At 32.3% G+C, this 21,550-nt stretch overlaps 1 protein-coding gene across 1 annotated transcript; it reads left to right on the top strand.

Moving 5' to 3' along the window:
* Positions 1–552: 552 nt before the first annotated feature.
* LOC129224903 (SUN domain-containing ossification factor-like) lies at positions 553–18,653 on the top strand. The gene is made up of 9 exons (XM_054859449.1): positions 553–659; positions 3,647–3,846; positions 4,472–4,695; positions 6,035–6,208; positions 8,565–8,706; positions 12,031–12,079; positions 13,917–14,745; positions 15,595–15,699; positions 18,341–18,653. The coding sequence occupies exons 1-9, from the start codon at positions 568–570 to the stop codon at positions 18,503–18,505; spliced, it is 1,980 nt and encodes a 659-aa protein (XP_054715424.1). The 5' UTR covers positions 553–567; the 3' UTR covers positions 18,506–18,653.
* The last annotated feature ends 2,897 nt before the right edge of the window (positions 18,654–21,550 follow it).

Raw genomic sequence — 21,550 nt, forward strand, 5'->3', positions numbered from 1 at the left:
AAGTTTGGTTCCTGACCTCGAATTACTATTCAATTTAATTCATTTTATTTCAATCAGGATAATATTTTTTACAAAAATACATTTCACAGATAAAATAAAAGAAAAGAATTTGCAAACAGACGTATATTTCACCCTGTCTATTTGAAAATCCCTGCTTGAGTAGGTGAAAGTAAAAGCTATAACATATTAGAACTGAAAAAAGAAGAGAAAGCTTGCGATGCTGACGTATTTGAAAGTAACGATTGCGTAATCATACAAAAATATCAAACTCTTTTTATAGACAATAATCTGATTGCTCTACCAAGTTAGTTGAACATTACATTATCACTTTAATGATAAATCAGGGTAAGAGCTATATCGTGTTCGATTGATGTTTAATGCTTCATATCAGTCGGAGACTAAGCACTTTAGACAACAACCTTTTAAATGTAGTTCATCTGTTGACATTCGGAAATGACATTCTATTAAAAACTGCTCCGTATTTTGAAAGAAGCTCCGTGACAATTATCTTGATTACTCCACTCCAGGTCCACAAAATGTAATAAATGGAAATACTTCTTATTGAAAATGAAGATAAAAAAGGAACTTATTACTGCTGTTCAGTTACTATTACTGTTACACCTCCTTTATTGGAGCTTTACTTGGAACCTACCACCTGAGTATGTATAAATTTTGTATATATAAGTACTTAGCACTGATTTAATGCAGCTAAATTATCTTCAGTTTTACTGTAAAACATATTTTGTTTATCTATTTCATATTATAAGCAATGCAAAAGTGTAGGCCTTCCCTTGCTACGTTTTGAATCTAGTACTGAAGAAATGTAAAAGTTGAATAGATTATGTTTAAAATTCTGAGAACTTTAAATGAATAAAACACGAACGAACAACTTTTTTTTTTTTTTTTTTTTTTTTTGCAAATAAAATTATTTTTTGCAATTGGTTAAACAAATTACAACAATGATAAAATTCCACAAATAACCGAATAACAGTAACACCAAGAACATATATATGTTTCAGGGTTACAAGAAATCTTCAGGGAATAAAATTGCATCCATAAATTAATTGTTTTAGCATTGAAAGGGGGATTCCTCGCAAACAAAATACGGGCATGCCATTGTTTTTTTTGAGGGGAATTTCTGCATTGTTATAATGTTTTTAACTTTTATTTTATTCAAAAAAAAAGTGGATTGAAAGGAAATGTTCGAGTTATGTCGTAATACTTTGAACCTAATTTAACTGGTTATCAACTACAAAAAAGTGCCGAAATAATATATTCAATTGTAGGCAATGAGTTTCGAAATGATTCAACAGCCATTGGAAATCTGTACTCTTAAAGACCCCTTTTGTTAGCTGAAAGAAAATATGAGGTCTAATAACGCAAGAGAACATAACTCTTTAATTTAAACTAGACATTTGTTTCTGAATTAATGCGAACCTTTTCTTCAGTTGAAAGATGACGGAAGCAGCGCGTTTAAATGCTCATTTTCTACCTAACTTAATTTTCAAACAATAGAAGTGAAGGAAATATACTATCGTCATCATAGTACAGGGTGTCTAAAAAATCCTTGAAACAATTGAAAAATTCATAAAAAAGCAAAAAATTGTCGTGTTATGACATCGTAAAAGAAAGAAAAAGAAAAAAAAACGTGTAAATATAAGTTTTTTTCATTAACGTCTGTATCGTCACAGTAAGAAAAACAATAAGTTTGCTTTTCTGTCTGTGACTGAACAGCCGTCAATGTAAATTACTTATAATCAAACGTTTCCTTTTTTTACTTTGTCATAAAGAATACTTGAATCTGTGAAGTGTTATGCCGCAAATCGCATATTCATACGATAATTTTTCGCTTTTCAATGAATTTTTAAAATGTGCCAAGGACTTTTCGACACTCTGTACTTGTTATTAAAACTGACCTGCTACATAGTAGTCTTTGTTAAGTAAAAATACCCGGATTTTCAGAAGCATATACAGTTGTTTCTCAATACTTAACTAATAATTTTGTTTATTTTGTACATACTATTCGTTTTAAGCTTTCAATAGTCTTTTTCATGAGCACTCTACATTTCGTGTAAAATATCTCTCAATAACTTTACTGAATATGTATTCTAATAGTTGTACAAATGCTCATATTTATTTATCAGGGCTTCCAGCATATTTTTTCCTCGTCCCTAGGTGAAAAGGGACCTAAATTCTAAAAAAAAGGCCAAAAAGGGAATTGAATCTTTACTTTTAAAGATTAAAATAATGGATTCCCCGATTAATCGGCGGTAATCGGTATTTGACCTCTTTCCGATAATCTATATTCCGTCAATTTTAATCGGCTGAAAAGTTATTTTTTCATGGAAAAAAAAATACTTTTGCTTCGAACAAGTAAATGTTCTGAACAAATTTTTAGCCCACTGATCAGCTGATTGTTTTTTATATTAAAATTATTTTTGCTTAGAACAAGAATCTATGCTAAATGAATTTTAGCCCATTAAACAGCTGATTTTTCTTTTTTTCTTACATTAAAATTACTTTTGCTTAGAACAAGAAACTGCTGAAAGAATTTTAGCCCATTAATCGACTGAATATTTTTTATACGAAGATAATTTTGCTTAGAACAAGAAACTATGCTAAATAAATTTTAGCCCACTGATCGACAGATAATTTTTTACATTAAAATTAATTTTGCTTAGAACAAGGAACTACGCTGAATGAATTGATAAAACCTAACCAATACTTTCTTAGAACTCGATCTGTCTTTAACCCATTGTAGTCAAAATTTAACTTATCAGGTAGGGATTCATCAGTCAGGGCAGCGCCGTCCCTATGTGCATACAAACCGACATTATTTACTCGCCGTGAGATGGCCTGTGAAGGTGTGGTGCTCCTATCACGACCACCGGCATGCTTTTGCAAAACATTTCCACTTTCAGCGGCCGTCATTAATCGGGAGATGGCACTTTTTGATACACCCGCCCATTGCAGCAGCCACAGTGGTGACACTTAGACCTGCTTCCAGTCGTCCAACCGCTCGTCCACGATCGTAGATACTCAAATTATGTCTTGCTGACATTTTACTCTTAAGTATTTCAAGAACCAAACAGAATTTCAGAGAAAAACCTTTCTTTACATCCAGCACTATTTTTGTTAAAAACCAAACAGCATGAATTTTCGTACGAATCTTGAGCGTGTATGCACTGTCTTTTATATAGATAACGAGTCTTGATCTACCACGCCATCTGAACTTGAATTTATTTCCATTGGCCAGGTGATTGTCAAGCAGTGTAGTTCCTTACCACATTTTAAAAATATTATTGAAGTGAAAAAAACTTTTTTTAAACTCTACAAAATTAATCCGGATAAATCGAAGATCCAAATAACCGAGGGCCGGATAAACGAGACTGTATTTTATAGAAAACAAACACAAATGGATAAAAGAGGTTAAGGGGAAATCTCAAAGTAAAACTGAAATTTTTAGAATAATGTACCAGATTTTGAAAATATTGGACTTTTAGGGACTAGAAATTAAAAAAGAGACTTTTGGGAGAGGGGCGGGGTTACTAGTTCGGAGCCCTGGTAATTTTACTGAATGTAAGTTTCAATTGTTGAATAAATACTCATATTTATTCATTCATTTTTATAAATGTTTCTCCTTTAGCTTTGATGGAAACCAAAAGAATGAGATTGTCGGCAAAACTGCGAAAACAGGACCGACTATTCCGCTTGTACTCAACAAGCGCGCAGTTCTCTTGGAAACCATCAAATACGTAAAACAAGTGAAAGAGGCGAAATCACGCTTTAGAAGTGCAATGATACCATCTTTTAACGAATGGAAAGAATCGGAAATGATGAAACAAGGTAATAACTTTCTGGAATTTTCTAAAGAGAGTATAATTAGAAAATTTTCATTACACGCAATTTTAAACTGGTTTTATCCGAACACGTAGATGGTTTATTATTGAATAAGATTACGTTCTCCGTCACCAGAAGTGCAGAGGCAAGAAAGTGATTTTATCTCAAAGGAAGCATAAAGGTCGCGCCGATGATAGGTCATGGGAGGTCACTGTGTCCTCCCAAAAGTTGTCATCATTCGGCAAAGTTCGTTTGATGATTCGGCAATTTTTATACATAATTGCAATATTACAACTTTTAAATGCTCGAATATGTTCCTTTTTAACAGATATACGTATGTGTGCGTTCCCGCATTTTATCATTCTGAAAAATTTGAAACTCCATTCGGCAAATTAAGAATTTGTCCTCCAAAAATTAAAGTTCGGGACGTTCCTGGGAAGCCCCGAGTGTGTAGAAAAGATTGAAGAACTTTACAATACATGTTTTGTATGTGCCGAACCATTTGTGAATAACCAGGCCCAGTTCATTCGACAATTTGTATCTGAAATCGAATATAATAATATGTAAAAGAATCAGTCGAAGTAAAGTGTATAGTAATGTCTAATATTACCACTCTCATTCTTCGTTTTAGATAAGGGCAGGATCTCTAACAAAAATCATCACAAAAGGAAGAGGTCAAGAAGAAAGCTCAATTATGCGTCATCCAAATGTGGAGCTAAGATTCTGTCATCCAATTCCGAAGCAAGACATAGATTATCCATCTTAAATGAAAAAGCAGATGAATACATGTTAAACCCATGCAGAGTCAAACAGTGGTTTGTTCTCGAACTATGTGATACCATTGAAATTACACAGGTAAAAATTATTTTCCTGTTTAATGATTTTAGGATTATGTTATATGATGTCTTTAAAAAAGAAAGAGTCAGAACACACGTACACACATACACACACTTCAAAGCATTAGTGAAATATCACATTCTAAAAATGTTTTCTAACTCAAGTGATTGATTTTGCCAACCCATCGACGATGCTTGAATCTCAATTGAGCAGTAGTTGTACTTGAGTTTTTGAATCGAAATAAAATCTTGTTCGAACAGCAACAACAACATCCTCGAAGCAACAATAGGACATCTTTCTCTAATTTCTGGGATTAGATGATGCTCTGGGGCGACGATATTTGTGAAATCTGCCCATTAACTCAAGGCAACAATTGCAAGTTTTGTGAATTTTCTTGAGAAACAATATAAATATAATCAAAGCCCGATCAAGAAAAGGTAGTGCCTAGGTAAACAATGATACTTTGCAAAAAAAAATCCATTTATTTTAAAATTAGTTGTTGAGCACTGGAAAACCACGAAAAGATTCATACCTATATGTATTTCACAGAAATCTTACTAAAATGTACCCTAAATTTTTTATGATATGAGGTATACTGAATGATTGGGAAGAAATATATAAATATATGCTACTTAGAATAGTAGTAGTGGCAGAGTGGTACAGAAGTTAGACGTTGGCCTCCCTCTTACGCTTAAAGGCATAGGTTCGAACTTGTCTCCAGTCTTTGGATTTCCAAAATGTAGGAAATCAACTACGTCCATATCACATGAGTATGCGGTATGTAAAAAATCCCTCGAGTACTCGTTTGGATTTTAGTACTCTTGGAAAAATTAAATACCTAGGGCAGTTTTTCGTACAAAGAGAGCCCATTCTTATGACTAAGAATCATTAAAACAATAACATTCTATCTTGCCGAATTTTTTCGCGTTGCATGATTAAATTCGTTATCTTCATCTTCTTGCTTCTAAATAAATCCATAATTTTCAAAAATTAAAATTTTTCTGCAGAAGAATATTTAATATAGATATGCAAAAACATTCACAACTGTTCAACGTTACTAAATTAGACCGCAAATTTTCACCCCGAATTCTGCAATGAATGTGCCAAGTGACATTAAAGTAATAAAAATCAATTAAAAAGCATTAATTCTAGTTAGTCTCTGTTTAGAAAGACAGCTCGCGCCCTCTATGTATTGACAAGAGATGCAGTAGAATTTGTGCTAAAAATTTCAAGTTGTTAAAGTTATGATGCAATAGTACTTACAGTGTTGCTGCTTAATTTATAGTTATTGCTCATTTAAAATAAATTGTAGCTAATTTCATAATCCATTTTTGTCTCCTTTTTTGTCTCAATTAAGATTGAACTAGCAAATTATGAACTCTATTCGTCTTCTCTAAAATCGTTTTCTGTTCTTTGGAGTGATATTTATCCAACCCATTCTTGGCGACTTTTGGGATCCTTCGTCGCTAGCAACCGAAGATCCATGGAAACCTTTGAAATCATTCCACGTAATTTGGGAAAATTCATCAAGGTAAGTTGCATTTCTTGGTAGTTTCTTCTTCTTTTGCGGTCACTCTTATCACTTTGAAATTTTTTATATGTATTAATTAAATGCATTAAAATCACATACATTTTTAAAAGACACTATCTCAAAAATTTTTGAACTTTTAACTTTTAAACTTTTGTAAAAAATAAATTCTCCAAAATATTTCAAGCTATCCTATCACAGGGATCCCCCCTCCCCCAAAGACCAAAGGAGTACCCCCTTAAATATCGCGAAGATCCCCCCAAAAGCAAGTGCTCCCTCCCCCCTAAAAATGAGAACAATACCCGTCAACCCCCCCTAAAATTTTCAATGGCGCAGTTCTGCGCCATTACCCTCCCCCTACTAGGGTGGGCATGAGCCACCCCTGCCTATCAAACCAAATTGCATGCAATAAGTTGTCTTTAAAATGAGCTATTATACAACCCTGTAGCTTCCATAGAACTTGATTTATGACATTTTAAAGTACTGGCGGCAAGTACACAAAAGTGCTTTCGAACGAATTTGAAATATAAATTGCTCATTGCATTATTATGAATGATAGGTTTTTTGAAAAATTATGCATAAATTTAAGATGTCAAAGACAAAGGTGTCCGAAAGTTTCATGCAAACTTAAGATAGTCAGATTAAAAAACTGGTTTTGATTTGACATGGAATGACGTGCTGATTCAAATAATAATTCACCACTTGAAGATTAAAAAAAAAAAATCTGTATTCATTTCCAATTCATTATTATTATTATTATTATTGATGTTTCTGGTATTTCTGTGATTGTTGGTTAATAGCTAATCAGGTAATCACCCGAATATTGTAAAAGGTATTAATCGATACATATTGAGACATTTTTTAAACACAAAAAGTATTTGCCATTTAGTCCCCGCTATCGAGACATAAGGTCTTAAAGTCTGCTAAAATTTTAAGAAAAGCACCGAAGTAAAAGGCTTGGCGAGAATCTGAAGGTATCAATTGCTCGTCAACGGATTTCACCGTCTGCATATGGTAAGACATCCATCAGCAAAGCGTGTGAAAGATGTCCCACCAAACCTCTCTAAATTGGGCGACTTTTCTTAAAATTCTGGCAAGCTTTTAGACCTTACACTTCGAAAACTGGGACACAAGTGCAAATAATTTATGCATTTAGAAACATGTTTTGCCATGTTTTTTCAAATGCTACTAAGTTTTAAAAAAAAATTTCATATCTTGTCGTTCCCTAGTAAGAAGTGATTATCTAACTTCTCAGATTTAAAATACATTAAGTATTTTCATTGAGAATCATCTACAGCAAAGTTCTCTTTTGACCCGCGGACCAAAAGAAGAAAAAAATCTCGGGTCGTTGTTGTTTTTATAATGTTTCTTTTCTTTCTCCCTTTCTTCTTCGACCCCCCCCCCCCCCCCCCCTTGAATTTGCAGACCGTTAAAAACCAGTGGCGCAGTGTAGGGGAGTTTTGGGGGTTAACACCCCCAGAGGCATAGGTTTTAACATAAATGCAAATTCTAATACAATAGTTGATGCATATGAAAGGGCTGATTTGATCAAAAAAATCTATTCAGAAGGTATATTTGATCAAAAAATCCCCTTCAGAATGCATTTTTGATCCAAAAAAACCTTCCAGAAGGTATTTTGATCGAAAAATTCCTGCAGAAGGTATTATTGATTAAAAAACCCCTCCAGAAGGTTTTTTGATCAAAAAACCGGAAGGTATTTCTGGCTGCGCTCATATGAATTTTGTTGACGAACCAGTTAAACTTTTCCATTGTTTCTTCAATGTCTTGGAAAAAAAAAGAAAAAGAAAAACTTCGTCTCGAGGACCGTTAAATACTCGTGAAAAACCTTTGTGAACGACAGAGGGTTTTTTTTTTTTTTTTTTTTTCCTTTTTTACAAAAAATATAATAATAAATGAATTTAAAAAATATATAAATTGAACTTTACTTGGTGTTAAAGAACTGTTATAAAAAAGTTTAATGTTAAGGATAAAATAAGTAATTTTTACGATAATCTTACAGAAGTAATAAACATTACTGAAAAATCATAAAAAAGCACGAAAATTGATCACAAAATTCACCTAAAAGATGTCGTATAGAATATTACTTTTATTTAGGTTGAGGGTTTTTTTTAGTGAGGAACATTTCTTAACGTGGAAGAGCAAAATCTCTGGGGTCAGCTCAAATTTTTCTGCGGATCAGGGCCAGTCCGCCAGGTTATCGGTTGAGAAACGCTAATCTGCAACAGTACTTGATTCATAATCACATTAAGAAAACTAATTTTTGTTATATTTTTGCCTTCATGATCTTTAACGAAAACTTATTCACTACTCGCAACCTAATAACAATGTTTATTTTCAGATTATTATTTTTAGCCACTACGGTAAAGAACACTACTGTACATTAAGTACAGTTAGAGTCCTGGGATATTCCATGATGTACGGCTTTGAAGAGGCGGATAGTACTGCAACTGAAACAACAGTTATGGATATTAGTAGCAACAGTGAGTAAAAAGATATTGCTTACTTTATAATAATAAGTTGCAACATTATTTATTTGTATTTTCTTGAGAAAAAAAAATTTTTTTTTTTTTGTATTTCTTTTTAATTATTCTTTCCAATTAAATCTATCATAAAAAAAAAAGAAATTTCATGAAATAATTTCTCATCTTAATTGATTCGAAATAAAGGAAATGTAGTAGCAGAAAAAAGTAAAAGCATAATGCTTATGAATTTTACTATCTGAAATCAGGACCGTATTTAAGAGGTGAACTTTTAGGGTTCAACCCCCACCCCCACCTCACCCCTGAAATTTTTCATTACTATTCCAAAAAATGCTTTTGGTTTTTCTTAAAAAAAACATGTGTCATTTATTTATTTATTTATGGTTGTTTTCATTTGAAAAATTAAATTATTGTTATTGAAGAATTGTACGAAGAACTCAATGCATTCATTATCTGCAGTATTTATTTTTACTGCAGTTATTGTAAAGATCAATTCTCACAAAGCAATTGCAATGTTTACCTTTAAATGTTGAATGCCTGACGACAACAAAAACTTCAAAATTCTTTAATTTGAAAGTGCCAAATTCTATATTTAGGTAATATTGGGGGAAATTCTTTAGTAACCAATTGGTCGGTAGTAGCAATTTCATTAGTAGCAACTTTTTCAACAAATTTCTTACATCTTTACCTCTTTTAAGTGCTGGTTGGTATTGATATATTTTATTTTCTTGAAATTAATAACACTAAGTGCAATAAATAATGTAAATACTTCATTTTTAATAAATTACTTCTCAAAAGCTGCGTCTGGATTTCGATCGGTTAGCTTTCATCCATTACTTATTGCTCTTTGCATAAGGCTTAAAGGTCAGGCATTTATTTTTGAGGTGGCATTGACAGATAAGTTTTTAATTTCCACTTTTTTCATTTAGTCGCCCTGTAGCGATGGGCAACGCTAGTTTTGACCTTTATTGATATACCATAGAACTTCGTTTCTCCAGCCCCCTTTTATCCGGATCTCTAGTTTATCCGGATCAAATTTTTAAAATTAGAAAAAGTATATTCACATAAATGAGAATTTCAAATTATGATAGCAACAAGAAGTTCTGTCTAGAACTAAACGAGCCTACTTTCACCTATACCAATATCGACTTTCTAGTATCTAATCAGTATTCGCAAAATTAGCTAAAATCGTAAATTATTTCAAACACATTTTTTAATATTTTAAGCTGATTTCGAGAAATAAATATGCCTCACTCATCTAAAGAATTAGATACGTAAAAAATAATAAAAGAACAAATAAAATAGCAGAACCTTTTAAACAAAGCAGCTAAATACATTTTTTCCATCAGAAAAACAATCTTCAACTGCTTTCAAAAACGAAAAAAAAAGAATTCAAATTAAAAGCTCATTTTAATAATCATATTTAAAAAATCGTTTATTTTTCCCCTGTTGCCAAAAAAATTTTTAAGAATGAATTAATGTACTTTCAAAAATAAATAAAAATAATAAAATGTCAACTTAAAGAAATAATTTTCATTGTCGAAAAAAAAATCGTCTGCGCATATCTTTATGTAGAAACATAAAGGACTCCGAATTTCTCCGCCAAAAACTGAATACACAAATTAAAACTTTAGCTTGAAAATAAAATCAAAACATATTTAGAACAATTATTTCACAGTAAAAACCATGACTGTGGAGTCAGAGTCGGAGTCCATCTGATTTTGGGACAAAAGAGTTAGATTCGAGAGCCGAAAGTTTTGAATTCAAAGACTCGGAATTGGAATCGGTCATTTCCCCAAAAAGTTTGCAAGTCTACCAATATTTGCAGAGACGGGGTAAGAGTATTATTTGATTCAGGAGTTGGAGTCAGAGTCGAATTTCCAAGAGTCGGAGTCAGGCATTTTTCCTCCATGCATAAATTTTTGCCAAAGCTACGAAGTCAGATTCAAAGTCGGGAAGTCGGAGTCCGAGTAATTTTCGGGCACAGGAGTTGGAGTCAGGAGCACCAAAATTATCGGAGCCGGAGTCGGGAGTAGGTCGTTAAGAGCTTATTTCCAAACAAGTTTGTTTGAAGTGAATTCGCCTTTAAGTTCGGAATCTATATTGACTTTCAGTTTCCCCGTAGGCGCTAATGTTAAGAGATTTAAACTGTTCAAAATTGAACGAAAACTTGTTCAGATCAAAAAGATATTTTCGATACATGTTTTTCATCAAAGGCTTTTCCCTGCAAAGTTTGTTTGGAGCCACTTCGCCTCTAAGTTCAAGATTTATTTTTGCCTTGAATTTTCTCGTAGGTGCTAATGTTAAGTTTTTTTGAACTGTTCAAAATTGAACGAAAAATTGTTTAAATGAAAATGAGATGTCCTTGCCGAGATCTTTCTAACAAAAAAAAATTGTTCGAATCGGACTATTCATTCAAAAGTTATTAGGGGGGGGACAGACAGACAGACCGACAGACATTTTTCCCCATCTCAATACCCTACTTTCCAATTTTTAATTTTTCAATATTTACCTATTTTATTTATTTTTGACTTTTTTTTTGTTTTTCGGGATATTTTTAAGATGCATTAAGACTTCTTTCATGCTTTTTTCTTCTTTCTCTGACTTTTACTGGGAAAGTAGGCTAAAAACGGAGCTATAAATAGGCCAAATGTTTGCTACATTATTTTGATTAAATATACAACTCTCGCACTATAAATTACAGTAATCTAAATAAACAAAATGGCGTACTTCGAACGTCCGTCGACACCACTGCAGCTGAATTATAAACAACAATGTGTTAGTGGGAAACGATCTTATGTAACCAGGGACCCCCGAACTTAAAATTTTGGGAAAGCGGAAATTCTTAATTTACTGAGTGCAACCCAAATTTCGCCAACTGATAAAATACGGGTATGCACACATAAGTACATCAACCGAAAAGGAACATTCGAGCATTCAGAAATTTCAATATTGCAATTAAGTCTCCAAATTTGTCGAACTGTCAAACAAAATTTGCCGAATAAGGACTTTTTTCGACGCCCCAGAATTGTAATCTTGTAACAAAGCATTTTTTTTTTTTTTTTTGCTGCAATCAAAGATAAGCCTGCCTATTTAAGATAAACTTGCTTATTACCTGGATTACTCGGATTTTCCTTATCCAGATTGCCTTTGATTCCAGACAGTCCGGACAAACGAAGTCTACTGTACATAGTTTCGTATCAATTCGCATGTTTGCTATAATGATTTCTTGAACTTGGTCTAGCAGTCTGGGGCAAGGGGATCATCAACAACATGTTCATTATGCGTTACGCTGATTATTATTATTTTTTTCTTTTTTTTTAGCAACAACGGAGGAACTCAAACAAGAGAAGAATTCTTCCTTTTTAGTCAAGTAAGTCAAAACTAAACTTCATACACTCATTTAAATAGTAAGCTTTTCTTTTAGTAAATTTTAAAAACTTTGTGACTAAAAGCTTGATCAAAAAGTTAATTTCTCGATTTAGGCATTGAGAAGCAAAGGGTTGTAAATGAACAGTTCAAAGCTTTGAGTAAAACACGTGCCAAGTTCAAACCCTAGATAGGTTATCGTTGAAAAGTTTTTCTAAATCATGCTATGTGTAGAAGCACCTATACTAGAGTTACTAGGGGGTCATTCCACAAAAAACTCGCTTTTTTAGGTCAGGGTGGTTAGTTTAAAAAATATTTATTTTTAAGAACTTTTCGATGAGATTTAGAGAAGTATAACAAAGTTTGAAAATGATCAATAGAAATTAATGATGTTATAAAAAATTTTTAAATGTTTTTTTACTGAATGGAGCGATACTTGTATGCCACCGTTACATGTCCCAACAAATTTCTTCCCATGTACTTTCATTTATTTACTCAATACAAAAACATATAACAGATTTAATAGTGAAATTTAAATTATTTGATGTTTTTTAATAGGTTAAAAGAATTATGTTGTAAAATAAAAAAATATATAGCATTCATAATCTTTTGCATCACTGTCACAGTATTTCTTGTGTCCTCCGTTCAGAATTTAATTAAGTAATAGAATTTCCTATAGACGGTAGTACTGCTAGCTCATTACAGAGGTTTAGAATCACAAGTTAGCCCTTTTCAACTCTGGGTTTTCATAGTGAAGCTAAAGAACTAAGTGTGAAAGAATTTCAGTATTATTCTCTTTGAAGTCAAATACTTCCTTAACTTTGTGTATCCTCCATTCTTGATTAAAAAAGGAAAGAGTTTTCTGTGTACAAAAACAAAAAAAAAATTTATAGTTAATATTGAATCACTTTTTTTTAAGTAAATCCTAAATAACATGTTGCGTTAACCCTAAACCAACACAATGATCATAGCAAAACATAAGTATTTGTATCCTCCGTTACAGTATAGATGTAATGGAGGATATACAATCAGAAATGGAGCATACAACTTTCTTTTAAAATCCATTTTAAGCAAGATGTGTACATTTTAATCAGTTCAAATCGTGTTCCTCAGACAAGATGCAATGTTTATTTAAATGAAAAGTTTAAAAATAACATTTAAAATATATATTTACTATCTGTTACCCTCCGTTCTCATCCAAAATTTTAACTACAAAAGGAAGTTACAAAATAAGCAATAAAGAATGTGACTAACTATGTGAGAGTAAAAAGGTGCCTAAAAGGAACAATATAAAGTAACTTTTTAAAAAAATGAAGATTTTTTTTTTCGTGAATTTCAACTTCAAATACCTACGTTTTTTGTTTTATGACCCACTAGTACTATCATCCTGCCAGAAAACAGAAGAGAGGTTCTCCTACCGTTTGTACTATGGTTATCTTCAATTTTTTGAATTTTAGCACCTATATCCCTTGCTTCTCGCTGCTTTAATTGATATCTAAATTTAATGGTCTGCTGGAACAACGTTGGATGTGACTTTTTCTTTTCTTTTCTTTTTTTTTTCAAAATTGGTTTTCGGTGAAATAATGTTGGTTGGTTCGTTAAAAAACGAAATTTGTTTTATTTTTATCGTTAGGAGGGAAATGTATATTGAAGTGGAACAACCTTGGATGGAACATTTTCTCGGCTGCTTTTCAAATTTAATTGCGCTCTTAGGAAAAATAAATAATCATCTGTAAAATTTACATTTTGTTATGTCCAACAGATCATTCAATTATCGAAATAAGAATCTATATGTTTATTACTTTTCTGTGAAGTAACTAAGTTTCCCTCCTATATTTCAGGAATGAGGCCCATAATTCATCAGCAGTGACTTTGAGGCAAAAAAACAAAACATTGACCTACGTAAAAATGAGCCATTTTATGAAGAGGAACGTGAAAAAGACATACGAAATCAGTCAACATTCCCGTTTTCTCAACCTTGTGTATCAAAAAACGAGCTCAAATTCAGATATATACCATAAAACAAATGCTGGAAATTACACTGATGATAATATGTCGCATACGAAAAATACAATTTCTGAATGTTTCAACAACAAAAGTTCAAGCAGGGATCTATTTATAAATGCAAAAGACAATGTATGTTCAAAGAGCTACGAGTCTGTCAAGCACAATCAATCTCATTCCAAAAATATTGACAACAGATTCGTCAACCAAAGCAAATTACCAATCAATGAATCAGCTCAGGACGATAAACTTACAGAAGCAATCCAATCAGTCGACCAAATAGACACAAAAACGTTAAAGTACGAAGAATTTAAAAGAAATTACGCAAAAGTAGAGGACATTCCTCCACATAAAGATGTCTCATGCCATTGCGATAATAAAATATCCGATGCCATCGAATCAGAAAGAACTGAAAAAGCATTCACCAGTAAACAAAGTGCAGTTGGCTATGAATCTTTTGAAGACAGTGCTGCCCTGATCCAAAAGGAATCTATTCTAGTGAAATTGAGCAGTAGGATACAATCTTCCGAATTTAATCTGAGTTTGATCAACGTTTACCTGCAAGAACTCAGCCAATCTTACAAGCAGCAAATAGAGGACATGCATTCGATGTTCAACGAGACGGTCAAAGCTATAACAAGTGCGTCAGATAAAGCGGTATTAATAGTAAGTTTTTTTTTTTTTTATCATTAGAATCTTTTTGTCTAACTTTGTTTTAAATATATTTTATTTTGTCGGAATAAGAACAATTAGTTAAAAATTGTATACCAGTGGGGAAAATTACTATTGTGTATGTACGATGCTTTTAATATTTCCGCTAAAAAAATTAGGTACGTAAAATTGGTTTATCCCCAGTTTCGCCGACATTTCAAATTTCCTTCCCCTTTAATGTAACAAAAGATATGATTGAAACTGAAAAACATGGGGGAGGGGGGGGGGCACCGTGAAATCATAAAGTAATTGGCGTTGAGTGCAATACTCGTACAATGTTATTCGAAGAAATGAATATGATTAGAATTTGTGGGTAATATTGCACTAATCGTTAATAGTTGAGTTAAGTAATCAAAAACATCTTCAGTAATTTTCCCTAACTTTAATAGTAATTATATTGTTATATATTTTACTGTTGTATGTCTTACGCAGCAGAAAAAGAATACTGTTTTTTTTTTTTTGTTTTTTTTTTTTTTTTTTTTTTTTTTTTTTTTGTATTAAGTTTGCTGTTATACAATTACTATGTAGAAAACGCTTCAAGATTGTCAAACAAATGTTACAAATGTATATCTCAGCCTTCTAGCTTTTTTTTTCTACCTTTTTCGAATTTTAACTACTGGATAACAAGTTGCAAAATGTTGAATCCCATTTTGAATTTCATTGAAGTAAATCTTTTAAATATTTCAATTTTTCATAGTTAAATATCAAGTTCAGTTCACTGCCTGCGATGTCAATATTTGAAGTTAATGTTAATATACAGTGTTAGCAATCATTATATTAATTACTTTTTATTTTTTTACAAAGGATAATCATCAGCAGAAAGAAATAGAGCATTTGGAACAGAAAATGACTTTTTTAAGTAACAAAGCTGCACATTTACTGGCGGAGCAAAGTCACATGGTCAGGCTTGTGAGTATTTGCAGAAGTAATCTTATCATTTATCAATTTTTAATTCAGTGAAACCTGTAAAGTTGACCACTCTTGTAAGTTGACCACCTGTCTAAGTTGACCGCACAGAATTAGAGCTTATCATATAATTCAGCCTCTATAAGTTGACCACCTGTTTAAGTTGACCACTAAAGTAGTGCACCGCATGTGGTCAACTTACACAGGTTTCACTGTACCCTTTTTAACCAGTGCAGGCTCAGCGCCTGCCCCCTCAGCACCTGCCCTTTGAACACTAACGTAAGGTCATGCCCAACCTCCCCCCCCCCCCCCGTCTCATATAAGTTCAATGCAAGGAGTACAATCAGAATTTGAAACTGAAATTGATTAGGATAGTTAAATATGGTTATTAAATAAAAATATAAATAAGTTCGTGCACAAAATTTTAACATTACCACTCATCATAAGTTTATTTGGAATATGTTATAATTAGAGCACAGGAAATACGAGAATCAAAGGCTCAATACAAATTACCTTAAGGTGATCTATGATCTACACGAATTTAGTACGTTATACCAGTCACTTTCAAAACATCAATGAAAGGGTTGCTATAATGTTTTGTGCATGGACATTGGGTTGTAATGTAACAGTGAGGTTACTTTCAATGTCTTGTTCCATAGTTTGAATTTCTATTATGCTAATGCCGAAAATCTACATTCATAGAGACATGTGGATCAAAACTGCACTAAAAAGGCTCAAAAAGGCCATCTCGAAAATATTGTAACCTATATGACCAAAAAAAAACAATAATATTCAGTTTTATTTCATTTCATTGAAAATTCAAACCTCTCTAAAAAATCTTTTGCGCCTACCAGGTTGAGAGACATTGCTTTAAACAATGATATATTGAAAATTAAAATGTTATGAGACTAATTACAATTATAATTGTGTAAATGAATGATTAAATGTCGGAATTAACTAGCTAAACGACTTTTGTGCTCCCTTAATTTGCAGTTAACTACAATAATGCACTTTATTTTCCTGACAAATATATTGGAATTTTTTATTATTTGTCATTACTAAAATTTGTCTTCATCCATAATGGTGAAGCAATTTTTAAATATCTGTACAATTTCCGTCGCATCGAAAAAATTTCTTGAATAACTTTCATGTACTATACATTTTTTTTTTCATTCCAAAACTACGATCATTTAAAACATACGAATAATATTACTTCTAACAGTCGTAAATGCAGATTTGTTTGGCTCAATTTGCAGTGAAATTTACTTACAAATGTTAACCCTGCTTTGTCGAAATTCAACGTGCAAATTTCGTACACAAGCGCGTTTTAACATTAATCAAGTGGGGGGGGGGGGAGATATTGCAAAATTGGGCGAAGCAAAGACGTTTTATATTAAGTTTTTTCGTTCAATTTCAAAATGGTCTTTTGGTTTTATCGTTCGGTTTTATCAATCATTGAGATTTCGGTTTCATCAAATCTTTATCAAACAAAATTTTTCAAAATTGATTAATCTCCTTTCTAACATATTTTCAACGCGTAAAAAGTACACCAACACAATATTTGACTGTTTTAAACCAATTTATGTGTGTGTTTTAAGACGTAAAAAAAAAAATCTGATATTCCTTGCAAAACACATTGATTACTATAAAAATAAGCAAAGCCTAGCATGTACTTGCATTAGCGTCTAACTTTTAAGCATTTTTTGATGCCCATTTAGATTTTCCAATTCCTGTAGTTTTTTTTTTTTTTTTTTTTTTTTTTTTTGCGTCGCCCACTGAAAAACAAAATACTTCTGAGAAGGCACCGTTAACCGGTGTTTTTTCAATGAAAATTGCCTAAAAAGTGTTCACAGGGAAATACAAAGAAGCAAAAACGCGTTTGTCGTTGCGAGATAAAATTCAGAACTGCGAAGTCAGAGACTGATTTTGGAGTGAATGATTCGGAGTCGGAGGTTTAAAATCCCATGAGTCGTCAGACATTTTCCTTCCGACTCCGCAGCCCAGATAAAATCATCAGCTGAAAGTTTAGAACCTTACTGTATATCGACATCGTCGCCTGAGTTTTAGAGCAACAGTAAGACATCTAATCCCGGGAGTAACAGTAAGATTTTTTAATGTTGCTTTTAGGTGACGATACATCGATCGATTAGTTGAAAGAATTGGTGAGTTTTAGCTATTAGTATTATATTACATTATCACTTACATCTGCAGATTCAACTGTTTATTATTTGAACGCTTTTCCACCCCTTTTCTATAATGCTAAAATCCAAATTTTTCCAAACGACATTGATAATGTGCATCTGAGAAAAGTTTGAACACATCATTTGCTCATAAATAGGTTTAAAGCTTTTAAAGGTTTAAAAATATTTTATAAGGTGAGTAGGCACAGTATAACCTATTAAGGCCCTTGCGCCAAAAAACTCAATCTAACCAACCAACCATCAAGCGAATAATCAAAGGTAGAACGATCAGATATTCATACAAGTTTCTTAATGAAATACGCTGTATTTAGGGAAATGTTTCTTTATTTTATTATGACAAGTGCAAAACGTTATTTTCAATTCCTTACTTTAAAAAGGAATATATCTTCATAAATATACATTGTTTTTATTGTATTCATTTACAATATTATTTCTGTCCACAGGTTATTGAACTACATGCCTTCTTTCTCATCCTTGAATTCATCATCATTTCGACCATCTTCACAATCTTTATGAACAATTTTAAACAAACCAGACATTTTCACGACAAATCACATTCTCAAATAAGAAAGTATTCAAATAAATATCTATCGTTTACTGTGCAATAAATTAGGTATGGTTCGTAGCCTAATATCTTTCTCATTTGTGACTCAGTTGACTCCAACTTTTGTACATTCATCGAATGACTCATAAAAAATAAGAAGAAATAAATCCATGTGAAAATTTAAATATGTTTTTCTGCACTTTTAATAAAGAAAAGTGGGAACAAATCTGATATACCCCCCTCTTGGCGACTTTTTCCTGTTGGCGCCAAAAAAGCGTCGCCAAGAAAACTATGTATGACGTCATATGTCATACATCGTTTTAGCGATGCTTTTTTAGCGCCAACAGGAAAAATTCAAATTATGTCATTAATTATTTAATGAAATTAATGCATTAATTTTTTTCCGTTGTTTCTCCGGGATACGCCAGGACCTCGCTGCCGCTCGGTCCGTTATCCCTCCGACTTTTAATATACATCACAGTCGGATATAAGTCACAGATCTCCTCCGTTCAGTATACAATAAAGTCACAGATTTTATGTGAAATTAACACCATTTTTGTGCTACAAAAATGCCAACCAGACCAAAATACAAACTACCAGAAACACACTAAAAACACAATAATTCAAAATATGTTCACTTACCTTTTTTACTTTTCTTTTACTTCCTCACGTGAGGCAGTGCACATATGTTCCGCTCTTAGGGAAATTATCCCATTTTTTATTATCATTACTTTACAAAAATATTTAAATTATGTTTGTTTTGACAAAAAAAATTCCGAAAAAAACAACCTTATTTTACTTGTATTTTGTACTCCACCCAATTAATTTCGCGAATTATTTCCAAAAACTTTACAAACATATCCTCATTTTTGTATTCACAATTTTTTTTGTATAAATAATAAGCTAAATAAAATTTAAAATCCCCTAATCTATTATATGTTGGTAGAGTACTTTTAACGTGTCTCCATGTGGATTCAATTGTGTTAGTGTGACATTTAGTTTCTGGATCTACAAAATTAAGTTTATGGTTGACTGTTAAATGCTCATACCCCTCCTCCCCCAATGTATCATATGCCCTCCAACAATCGGAGTGCACCGTCATGCCTGGTAGTATCCACTGCTTAATTGCCAAAAATAGAGTTTCCCTACCCCTATCCCCAACAGCAACCAAAAAAGTTTTCCCCGAACCCCGTTCAACCCCCCCAAAAACCCATTGTCCCTCAACTGCATGTCCCCGATTATATTTTCTTTTCCCAAATTTAGATTCATCAACTTCAATAACTTTCCCAACCCCCCCTATTTGTTCGGATTTTAATTCAATGTAATTTAATATTTCTTCATTAATATAATTTCGCCAATCGGCTAAAGTTTGTGATGAAAAAAAATATTGACTTTCAATATCAGCAGTTTTGGTCCCAATTAAAATCTCATATGTTATCAAAAAAATCTCCTCTATTTTCAACTTGCTAGAACTAAACCATGACCCACTCCTGATCGTTGCTTCTTTTCCACAAACAACACCCCCAATAACCTTTCTACAAAAAAAAATTAACCCATCTGAACATTTTTTAGTTTTTTTAATTTTCATAACAGAATTACATCTAGAACATAACATTTCATTCTTAAGTAAACCAATTTCCCTTAAAAATTCTAAAAAAACCTCTTTATTTTCAATTAGTTTAAATATAAAAAATCTATTTAGGACTCCGGTACGTCCAAACGTTGGACAACCTGACGAAAAAGAAAAAGAAGATTCATTCAAAAATTTCAATTGATACTTTTGGACAACATCACAAACCGAACTCATAATTAAAATAGAAAATTCAACTAAATTAACATTAAAAAACAACAAGAAAAAGAATACTCTAAAAGCGGAACATATGAGCACCTACCTCCTACCACACAGACACGTGCAAAAAGACAGACTTCGAGAAACTACTTTCCAGCGTTCAAGTTGCAAAACCAGGGTTGCCAAGTTATCGCCTTATTGGCGATTTTCGTATCGAGCGAAAAATTAAAATCTCGCCAAGATGGGGGCATATCAGAGGAGAGCCGAAAAGTGATTTGGCCTTGTCCCCAATAAAACAAAGTTTGAAAAAAAAAGGGGAGAAGGCAAGTGCCAAAATTAAAGATTTGGAGATAGCCAGTACAAAATGGTAGGTGAACCAAACTCCTCTGTCTTGAGACAAGACATAATACTAATATAGTCTTGGTAGATGCTGCTATACAACATGATTCAGAAAAACTTTTGAATGAAAGTCTACATAGGTCCGCAATTTTAAACGCGCGTTTTACTCAAAACTTGTTCATTTACATCCCTTTTCTTCTCACTGCCTCATTTCATAAACTAACGATATCAAAAATTCCATATTTTTTTTAATGGAAAGGAGAAAGATCAACTGTCAAATTTGGGGATGTTGTAGCTTATTATTTTCTGTTTTCTGATTACTGCTGCGTACATTCACACACACATACACATACAAATATTTCATTATATGTTTGTTCATGTAATGTTGTTCTTCCTACTGTAACTCAGATACACACTAATTCATTTCTCAATGTCCATACATTTTTAATGCGTCAGTAATTTATCCTCGCATTGTTGTAGTGTTTTTATTTAGTCTTGCTCAACACCCTTCCTGTCACAGAAAGTTTAATCACGACTTAATTTAATAACAATCTCGCGCCGCAGATTCAATTTCCTATTACGGTTTTGCTTCTTGTTTGGTTCTTAGTAACAATTAGACAGGGGAGCTGTTAACAAAGTTTCAAAATACTTTTAGATACATTTTAGAGACGAAAAATACAATAATTGATGTCTCAATTTTTATCAGAACAAATTTTGAAGTGGGAACAAAAAGAAATATTAAATAATCAAATTGATAGTTGTAAAAAAAATCTGAAATTTTTAAGCCAGCAAAATTAGCAAGGAAGGGAAAAAGAAGTGTCGTTTTTTGCGATGACTTTATTTAAAACTTAGTTTTTTTATGACTTAGTTTTAAATATATTTACAATTGTTCTAAACATTAAAATTTTTAAAAATGATTTTCTCCGTGCTCATACTGTAAGTTTTAGAAGTAGGTTTGTTTTTTTTTCTTTTTTATGTTAT

The sequence above is a fragment of the Uloborus diversus genome, chromosome 6, assembly GCF_026930045.1.
Source record: "Uloborus diversus isolate 005 chromosome 6, Udiv.v.3.1, whole genome shotgun sequence".
NCBI lineage: Eukaryota > Metazoa > Arthropoda > Arachnida > Araneae > Uloboridae > Uloborus > Uloborus diversus.